This window comes from Lethenteron reissneri, chromosome 27 (assembly GCF_015708825.2).
Source record: "Lethenteron reissneri isolate LAM-NWPU_2019-01 chromosome 27, ASM1570882v1, whole genome shotgun sequence".
Lineage (NCBI taxonomy): Eukaryota > Metazoa > Chordata > Hyperoartia > Petromyzontiformes > Petromyzontidae > Lethenteron > Lethenteron reissneri.
The window spans coordinates 19,192,158-19,202,668 of NC_083805.1; the positions used below are offsets into that span (position 1 = coordinate 19,192,158).

Genomic DNA, 10,511 nt, shown 5'->3' on the forward strand with positions numbered 1-10,511 from the left:
ATTCAATCCGGCGAAATTATGCATTTCTTGGAAACTGATTGTGTTATTGTGTGTGGGTTTGTGGCCGATGTTTTTTCATTGTGTTACATTACAGGTGTGCACTGGACGCAGTGGTTTGATCACGACAACCCCCATGAGATTGGTGACTTTGAGACAGTGAAAACACTCAGAGAGGAATATCCTCAACAAATCTGCTCCAATCCCATTATAATAGAGGTGTGTATTAAGCTGGTGGAAAATATTTTAATGACATTTTTTTTAAAGGACATGAATGTTATTTATTTGTATACGAACATATGTACGCACATTTTGCCGAAAATAGGCTAGGACACTGGATGGAATTCTTGCTGAGGCGACTGGGCAAGTTTTCTACAGTAACTCAACATATGGATTTCAGTGTTTTAACCACCTCCAAGTGGACGGAAAATGTCATGACTATAAAGTCCGCTTCCTGTGTTGGGACTATGGTGAGTTCTGGAACATCTGGGCATTCTATGGTGGATACAGAATTTTAGAGAAATGCTAACATGTATAACATAATTAGTATTGCATTGCATGGATTAATGTGTGCATACATGGATTAATGTGTGCATACAATATTCTTAGTGTGGACGTGGCTGTGTTAATGTGTGGCTAAATCATAATGGCAGATAATGTATACTTCTACATTGTGCAATGGATGTTTGCAGGCATGATTTATGTTTGTGCAAGCCCATCACTTCCTGGGTTTTTATTTTGGTATTTTATAGTGTATAAACATGGACAATACTACTTTTGTTCAAAAATTGGTGTGGCTGACCAACAACTGCACATGTTACGGAAAATTGTGATGGCAAAATCTTAAACAATTCTTATCAGTCTTGATTTGAAGTTTTCGTGACTGCAAGAATTCATACTCTTTGGTTTTTTCGGAAAAGTCATGTAGAAAGAAAAATAAATAATAGATCACAACGTTTTGATCGCAACAAAGAGCATCGTCTTCAGGTGAGAGAGAGAAACAAGCCGAAAAAGAAAGAAAGAAAAAAGATGAGAAAGTGTTAACTGTTGTGTTAGCCGACTCTCTGAGTTGCATTACATTTCTAAGTTTGCTAAGTTTGATTTCTCATCTTAGTTTCTTTCTTTCTTTTTCGGCTTGTTTCTCTCTCTCACCTGAAGACGATTGCTTGTTGTTGTGATTGAAACGTCGTGATCTATTATTTATTTTTCTTTCTACGTGACTCTACCGAAAGAACCAAAGAGTATAATTCTTATCGGATTCACCATATTTAACGATGTCGTTAAGATGTATATGCACAATATATTTATAATGCTGTTTCATAACAGATGGACACTGGACACAGTGGTTTGATCGTGACAGCCCAACTGAGGATGGAGATTTTGAAACACTGCAGTGGCTGAGACATGAATATCCTGATCAGATATGCCCCCGTCCTGTTGAAATAGAGGTGAGTGTTAAGATATTGCAACAGTTGTTATGATCTTATTTTGTAAAGACAGCTGATGTCTATTTCTAACTGAAATATTCACGTACAAACAGGTTATGACACTGGATGGAGTACCAGTTGAGCTGACAGCAGAAGTTACCTTCAGCAACGCAACATATGGATTCGAGTGTTTTAACCACCTCCAGGCGAATAATCAGTGCCATGACTACCAAGTTCGTTTTCTATGTGGGAAAAGGGGTGAGTATTGAAGACCTGTTATTCGTAGTAAAACATTAAAGGCTTCATATTAAGCACAATTGCCTAGCTAACTAAGAGTTTCAAAGATATATCATCATGTGCTGCATATGTTGTTTGTAACAGACACATTTTTTACTTTTCCAGACGATCTTTTGGGAAACAATTGCCCAAGCTCTTTGGACTGGGCTGTGTGTATATATGTTGAACTTCTTTCGCTAATCGTAATAAAGCCATGGGCCTTCTTACAATGGCATCGGAATGTTCAAAATTAGAGGTGCAATTGTTAAAATATGACTCGACCCACAGATTTAACATATAAAAATGTAGTTATATTTATTATTTTATTGTTTCCCTTCTACGTGACTTTACCGAAAGAACCAAGAATATGAATCCCTGCAGTCACGAAAGCTTTAAATAAAAATGTATACCAAGTAGTACGGGGTAAACAAACAATACGTTTTAAACATTGCTTGGGAGCTAGAACAGTATAGTTTTTACTTTTATTGTTTTTTTTACAGACATCACTGCAGCTCCGTCCAGAGCTCCATCATCTGGTAATCAGAGACTACACAGCACAATACCATGTATTTATTCTCACATAATTCCAGTGTAAATATACAATATCGCATTGTCAAAATAAACAAACTAAACATTGATATTTGGACATCATTTTACATCTTCTAGATAAATGAAGGTGCAAACAAAAAAAAATGAACGTTAATTTATATACAGCCCAAATAACAGAGACAAAACTGTGATGAAAACGAATAGTTAAAATGGTGGCATGGACGGTCACCGTGAAGTGAACGGGCAATTTGTGAATTTCTTTCAGTAGCTGCAAGATGCTTGGTGACGGGAGACCCACATTACACGACATTTGATAGGCTCTTTTACGACTTCATGGGCGCGTGCATCTACACAACAGCCAAGCTGTGCAACATCTCCTCCTCCCTGCCCCACTTCAACGTGGAGACGAAAAACCAGCGCGCCAGCCCAAGCATATCTGTGCTCCAAGATGTTTATGTGGACGTATACGGACACAGGATAACCATGACTGCACGGGACACCCTACTGGTTAGTATTACACCTCATGATAGCACTGAGGTTTAAAGCATCAGTAATATGTGACTCTGGTTCTTTTGGTAAAGTCACGTAGGTATAAAATAAAATTAAAATAAATCACGACGTTTCGATTGCAACACAAGCAATCATCATCAGGTGGGAAAACCAGAGCAATAATTTTTTTTTGCCAAGTTAATTGCATCCCCAGCGTTTGGCATTGCTGCTGCATTGGCATTGTTGCTTCATTGGCATTGTTGCTGCAGTGGCGTTGTTGTTGCATCCTCCCCCGCGCATCCTCAGCTCTCTCAGCCTCCCACTTCCAGTCCCGCCCACTTCCCCCCTCTCTTACCTATATAACCTCTTACCCACTTGAGCAAAACATTTTCTTGCTGTGGTTTTCCCACCTGATGATGATTGCTTGTGTTGCAATCGAAACGTCGTGATTTATTTTTATTTTATACCTACGTGACTTTACCGAAAGAACCAGAGAGTATGGATTCCTGCAGTCACGAAAGCTTCAAATCTAGTAATATGTGAGTTAAATGTTACATTATTAGCCTATTAGTTTGAGCTAGTGTAACAGACGGTGCAATTATACATCCACGTTGTGTTGACGCATGCAGAGGCTAATAGGAGGCACCAACCTAAGCCGAGTGTATATTCCACCACCAATTCATCTGTTATTTCTGCATTCTCACTTAACTCGCTGGTGCTTGGCTTCTAAGAAAAGAATGCAACATTTTCCTGGTTGTAATTCCCTACTGCCCACAATGGCAGTTCCTCCAAATATGATCTCACAGGCTGGAAATGGCAAATTGCGACAACATCTTCATGATAACAGTAATTAGTAAACATCCTTAGACCATCATCTCCGGATGCTCAGGAACCCGGTTTATATTAAGGTGGCTGCCTGAATCTGAATTGAGCATCTCAGCAGAGGTGTCTTTTTAGATGTGCCCTCTTAACTTGAGTCCAACCTTCACCATTAAATGAATGTGAGCCTTTGTGTTAATTGAAGGTGGCTTCATACGATTCTGCCACTTACTGCATGAACTGTACACAAATGCTCAACAATGTGGTACTCGGGTAATCTCAATTTTTAATTAGCAGTAATTAAAGACCATTAACCAACCAATAATAAATCTAAATTTATATTTAGACTCCTGGGATGTACAAGCATTATTATAAAAGGAAATCATTTCCTTAACACTTGAATCACTCATATGCTATAATCTACAGTTGGATGGGGAGCGGGTGACACCCCCACTGGTGTTGCCGGGGATGCACGTGTCTCTGAGCGGCTCATACCTCGTGCTCATGACCAACTTCAGCCTCACGGTTCGGCTCGGTTGGAATAATCAAGTGGAGGTGTCTGTACCAATGGATTACGCTGGGCAGCTCTGTGGACTCTGCGGTGAGACTATGATCAAAATGTTCATGAGCATTATTGAAACCTGACTTGCGGTAGCATCAGTTACTAGATGAAACATTCCCCTTCAAATTGAAATTAATTGAGAATGGAAAGGTTGGTAGTGAATCCTATAGTTCATCAGCTTGTGATGTGAACCTTATGGCGGTACCCCGGGGTACCATAGTACCCCGGCTCTCGCATAATGTCCGTGGTGCAGTCATTATTAGTCTGTTGATAGTCGGCGTTGTGGCAATCGACTCATCTCGACGAGCTGTGCACGATGCACTATTCAAAGTTGAAATTCTTCTGTACAACTGTAGTGACTGTGATTGTCACTGTGTGGTGCCGGGCTTACAAAGCCACGGCGGATAATGTCTTGGCATTACGTGTCGCCCGCTTACTGGGCATAGTACCAGCCCTAGCGAAGCTTGGGTGAGCGTTGGTTAGCGCAGAGGCACCGCGTACAGTGTGCGGTGTGGGCTCCGGGTGAAGGAGCGGGAGGGAGTGTCAGCCAGCCAGGGTTACGTTGGGGCATGATACACTGGTTGACCTGCCGACACGTGACTGGAAGATATTGGAGGGTGGCAACATGAGCATTCAACACCCAAGTGTAGGTTGTGTTATGTTACGTTGATTTATTGAATGAATAGTGTTGCTCCCAAGGTAACGTCTGCGACTCAGTTGGACTCACTACACAACTGTTAAATGATGGGTGCTTCATCGGCCAACGAGATAAGCTAGAACCACTGGGATATAAATTTTAATCTAGGTTACAGCCACTTATCATTTAATTGGGTTCTCAAGTGCATTTGATTGTCTAAGCCCAGTCACCAATGACTATATATGTGTAGAGGTGTTACGGAGGGCTTAACAATCACACTGGGCGTGGTTATGCCCGTACGCCGAGAGGCGCTTACATCGACGTCCGCACCGTTCAGCCTGGGGGGCTGACACGGAGCTGGGATCCCCCACGGCCCCACCCCTCAGTGGGGGAGTTGCTATATAAGGCGGTGAGCCGGAGGGCTCGGGGTTCAGTGTTCAGCCTTAACCAGTGAAGCAAGAAGACCTGCTAGATAGGCCCTGGGACTCCCCTGGCTCGCTGTCCTTCTCAGGACCGACCAGGGCAAGCCAGTGGCGTGGCCCCGAGAGCCCAGAGCCGATGCTCTTGTAAGAGCCGGTCTGGGGACTCAGGGTGCCGTAATCCCAGCTTAACCAGGGCTGGGTTAGCTAGCCTCCCCTAGCCCGGTAGTGGAGGACCTAGGAGTAGGCTAGCTGTGACATAGAGTGTTGATCTCCCAGTTATACGGGTGAAGGGGCCGATACCCCTTCAAGTGTTGTACATCTCGGCCTGTTATGTACTTTGTGCTTAATAAATAAGTGTGCCTCCAACTACATCGTCCAAGTCTCCTGGAATCTACTACAACTGGCGTCAGAAGTGGTCTTCTAAGGATGGATAACAAGACGGACGGCTCGTACCAGGGAACCGGGGGAGGAGGAAACCTCGGCCAACTCAGAGCCCGAGATTGCGGAGGGCGAATCCGAGCAACCGGGGCCGAGTCCACCCACACCGCAACGGCAGGACGGATGGGGACCGTCGGCTGATGGACTACGGCTGGCTCACTCCCGCCTGGCGGAGCTACTCTACGCAGCAGCCGCCACGTTGGAGGAAATTACTCGCCTGGGGGCTGGAGGAGCGGCACGGGGCGACGACGGACGACACGTGGCGCCGGTTCCCGCCATTTCGGATTTGCTGCCATCAGTTCAGTGGGTGCTGAGGGCGGGGCCAGGCTACGTCAGGCGACCGACTCTCGCCAACCAGGAACCGCCACGTCATCAATGGCGGCCAGCGTGTCACCAGAAGAGCAACCGCCGATGCCACCCGCCCTTCCCGCCAAAACTGTACGGAGTGGCGGGAACGACGGGGCGCGATCTTCAACTGCGGACGCCGCGTTACAGCAGCGATTACCACCTCTCAAGGAGTTCGTGGGGGAAGACGGTGACTGGGGAGGCTTCCAAAGGCGCTTCCTCGCTCACCAAGAAATGGCACAATGGACGGATGACGAGGCGCTACGCGCGCTACCGGCGATGCTCGACAGTGACGCCCTCGCTACCCTCACCTCGGCGCCAAGAGCGAAGCGCGCCATGCTGCAAATGGCGCTTCAACTCCTGTCTGCAGTCTATGGACCACCTTCGGACTGCAGGCAGCTGTTCTACGATCGCCAGCGGGGCGCCAAGGAATCGCCTTCGGCATACCGCACAGCTCTCCTGGCCCTAGCGAAGGCGGCTTTTCCTCGGATGGACGAGGAAGGGGTGGATGCCATGGTGGCAGAGAAGATACTGCTGTTGGCGGACGATTTGGACATTGTCGTCTTGGCGTAAGACGACACGGAGATGTGTTCCCTGCCAGCCGCGCGGCACATCCACGCTAACTTGCTTTCCCAGCGTCGCAAGGCCAGCAAGGCGGCGGCCGGGCATACCATGGCTGCAACCACCCTCCCATCGGAAGAGGTCTGCGCTGTGGATCGCCCGATGGAGTGGAGAGCCGGGGGACGACCGGCTCGGGACGGACCGAGCCGCCGGGATCAGCCCAAGCCGTCTGGGGCGCTAACGCGCTGCTACAACTGTGGCCTCCGGGGCCATGTGGCTTCGGGATGCCGGGCTCCTCGACAGCGCGGGGCGACACCTTGGCCGGACGTCGCGCCTCTACCCAAGCCCTCACCAGCAAACTCCGGCGAGTCGTGGCACCCCCACATGTTTGGCCTACGCCCACACCTATGACACACTCACGCACTGCAACAAACGGGGGTCAAACATTGCCTGTCGTCGCGCCGAAACGTACCACAGTGGGGAGTGCGTTCCAACCGGGCCAGTGGTCCGAGTTGGCCCATCGTGTTGTTGCCGCGTCGTCGGGGTCGTCGGGTCGTTGTGGGGCATTTGATGGGGTTGAGGTGCGGGTCTTAGTTGATACGGGAGCATCGGCAAACTATAGTGTCCGATTTGATTTATAACATTCTCCCCGTTCAAAGCCGTCCTTTGCTCCCCGTTGATGTTCCATGCTACGCTGCTAACGGGGGCTCGCTGGGCATTATCGGACAGATCTGCGTGCAAATTTGTATTGGGGACATAAAATTATCCGGCCCCATATTGGTCTCCTCCTCGCTGGCGGTTCCGTGCCTGTTGGGGGACGGATTTCTTGGCCAAAATGCCGATTCGTATCTTGGTCGACCAGGGTTGCATCGAACTCCCGTCGGGCCGACGTATGATGTTTTTGTCCTCTCCCGCTACTGTCCGTACGGCATTTGCGACGGTACAGGCGCTGGTGGCGAGGACGGTACGCGTACCGCCGGGAGCTCAGATGCTCGTGCCTCTTAGGCTGCGGCGACCATTTGCCCAGGGCGTTGGGGATCGGGGGGTTCTGTTGGGACCATACTAGGGCCAGGGTCAACGGACCCGATATGATAGCGGCCCAGACCATTGTAAAAGGGGACGGGGATCCCTTCATCGTGGGTTCTCAATGTGGGATCGCGAACGGCTGTGGTTCCTCAAGGGACCGTGCTGCGCATGCGACGCCGGTACCCTGTGAGGAACGGGTTATTGGTCAGGTGAGCGCCGCACCGCCGGCGCGACCGCATTCGGACCGTGACGAGGGGTGGCTGGATGCGCTTTGTGCGGGATCATCGGACCTGTCAGACTTACAGCGTGAGAGGCTTCGAATCCTCCTGCGTGAGTTTTCTGACGTTTTTAGTCAAACCAATACGATATTGGGTGTACTAAACTGCTGCGACACCATATTGACACGGGTGACAGCGCGCCACTCCACCAGAATCCTTTTCTGTTGAGTCCCGCCGAAAGGATCATGTCAAATCGGCCATAGACGACATGCTGGCTGCGGATATTATATCTCCTTCTACCAGCCCTTGGGGTGCGCCGTCTTAGTTAAAAAACACTATGGCTCATTGCAGTTTTGTGTCGATTTTCGTCGGCTGAACAAGATTTCTGTAGCCGACGCATACCCGCTTCCTCGGATGGATGAATCGCTTGATGCCCTGGCAGGGGCGCGGTTCTTCTCCACATTGGATTTGTTGTCCGGGTTCTGGCAGCTCCCTCTGGATGATTAATCTAAACCGAAAACTGCTTTCCGTACGCCGCACTGCCTTTTCCAATTTAACCAGTTACCGATGGGGCTACATTCAGCGCCGGCAACTTTTCAGCGATTAATGGAATTGGTCCTGGCGGGGTTGCAATGGGATTCATGTTTGATTTACTTAGACGATGTCATCGTCTTTAGTCAAACATTCGATGAACACCTACAGAGGTTGCGTGCCGTTTTTCTCAAAATGCGGGTTGCTAATTTGAAATCTCAAGCCCCAGAAGTGTCATTTGCTCCGCGAATCAGTGCGGTATTTGGGTCACATTGTGGGCGTCAGGTATTGCCACAGATCCCGCCAAAAAGCAATGTGTCAGCTCCTGGCCGACGCCCCACCTCGGTGGGGGAGGTCAGGAGTTTCATTGGATTCGCGTCGTATTACCGTCGTTTGTCGCTGATTCGCTACGATTGCGAAACCCTTACATGCCTTGACATCCAAAGGGGCAGTTTCATTGCTGGTAAGAAGGAGGAGGCTGCTTTTCGCTCCCTCCGGGACGCCCTACTGTGGGGGCTCCGCCGTTGAGTTACCCTGACTTTATGAAACCCTTCTTGCTCGATACGGATGCAAGCAACACGGGCATTGGGGGCGTGCTTTCGCAGGTTGTTGGGGGCGTAGAGCATGTGGTTGCGTACAGCAGTCAGGTGTTGTCTCCGGCGGAACAAAGGTACTGTGTTACCCGTCGGGAACTATTGGCGATCGTTTACTTCATTCAGTAATATCGCCCATATCTGTACGGTCAACGTTTCACCGTCCGCACAGATCATGCGGCGCTGCAGTACGCCTTGCGGGTTCAACAGCCATCGGGCCAATTGTCTCGATGGTTGGAGATTCTCCAGGATTTTGATTTTGAAACTACTTATCGTAAGGGCGTTTGCCACACAAACGCAGACGCTCTGTCGCGTTTGCCGCCCACCTCCGAGTGCGCTTGCCTCCTGGGTTCGGGGCATTGCAGACCTCCGAATGTGATCGCTGATTCGGTCCTTGCGGCCGCCGCTGATGCGCCTTCGGTTGCCGGTCCTATTGAGCATGATGGGAGGGATTCTTTGCTGGGGTTGTCGGTTGTGGAGTGGGGGCGCCTCCAAATGGAGGACACCTCCCTCCTCGCTTTGCGCCGTCGCATCAGGGGAGTTGGTCGGGGGGCGGAAAATGTCGACTCGTGGGGGTTATTTCAAGGTCTTTTGATGCATTGGGACGGGAGATCCCGCCGCCACCGGCTGGTGGTTCCTTCCGCATTGAGGGGTAGAGTGGTGTGGGCTGCGCACGAGCGACTCCTTCACCTGGTGACTCACAAAACCCTTGCCATGCTCCAGCTGGATTTTTCTTGGCCGGGCATGGCAAGGGACGTGGATGACCTTTTAGGGTCGTGTACTCAGTGCGCGCAACGGAAGCCACCAGCGCGGGGGTCCAACCCACCATTGCAGTCTATCAAAGTCTCGTTGCGCTTGATATTCTGGGCCCATTCCCCGCTACACCTAGGGGAAATAGATACCTATTGACCGGGGTAGAATATTTTAGGCGATGGCCTATGGCCTGGCCCCTCGCCAACCAGTCGGCAGCAGCCATCGCGGAGGCCTTTGTCCAGGGCTACGTCCTCGACAAGGGTGCTCCGGAGCGGCTGCTGACCGACCAGGGTAAAACAATTTGGGTAAACTTCTCCACGAAGTATACGAGCTCCTGGGAACGAAGAAAATTCGTATCTCCTTGTCTAAGCTGGTGCGGCCGTGGGGGGGCCCGTGGAAGTGGTGCAGGTCTTGCGGCCACAATGTGTGCGTATCCGGTGGGGGAAGCGTAGGTGGTTCGTGCACCCCTCCAGGTTGAAACCGTTTGTTGCGCCAAATGTTCCTACCACACACACGCGTGGCCAAACATGTGAGGGGTCCACCGACTCCCGGAGTCCGACTTCGCTGCTTTCGCCTAACTTGCCACCAACTGTTCCACCTCCAGGTGCACCAGGATTGACGTGCTCACGACCGCCAACCCCTCCCGGGGGGGTCGGGGGTCGCTCGGCAGCGAAGCCTGACTCTCTCGCACCCGGACTGTTGACACTCACCACTGGGCCAACCGGGGTTGCCCCTTGTGACGGCCCCGCTGCAAGAACGCGCGCCAAAACGCGCAGACTTTTGTGAGGTCGGCCGCTTATGCGGCCCTTGCGGGGGTCGGGGAGGGGGGGGTCCTGGAAATTGTATATATGTTGGGTTTTACGGGATG

General features: G+C 50.1%; 1 protein-coding gene across 1 annotated transcript in view; it reads left to right on the forward strand.

Moving 5' to 3' along the window:
* LOC133348544 (zonadhesin-like) overlaps nt 1-10,393 on the forward strand; it is a gene marked incomplete at its 3' end in the record, with an annotated part of 28,211 nt that extends 17,818 nt beyond the window's left edge. The window contains exons 15-22 of the mRNA XM_061561414.1: nt 95-216; nt 323-467; nt 1,324-1,445; nt 1,538-1,682; nt 2,201-2,236; nt 2,515-2,756; nt 3,984-4,158; nt 10,248-10,393. Coding sequence (XP_061417398.1) covers nt 95-216; nt 323-467; nt 1,324-1,445; nt 1,538-1,682; nt 2,201-2,236; nt 2,515-2,756; nt 3,984-4,158; nt 10,248-10,393 — 1,133 coding nt within the window. The remainder of the gene's footprint in view (nt 1-94; nt 217-322; nt 468-1,323; nt 1,446-1,537; nt 1,683-2,200; nt 2,237-2,514; nt 2,757-3,983; nt 4,159-10,247) is intronic.
* Nucleotides 10,394-10,511: the final 118 nt, after the last annotated feature.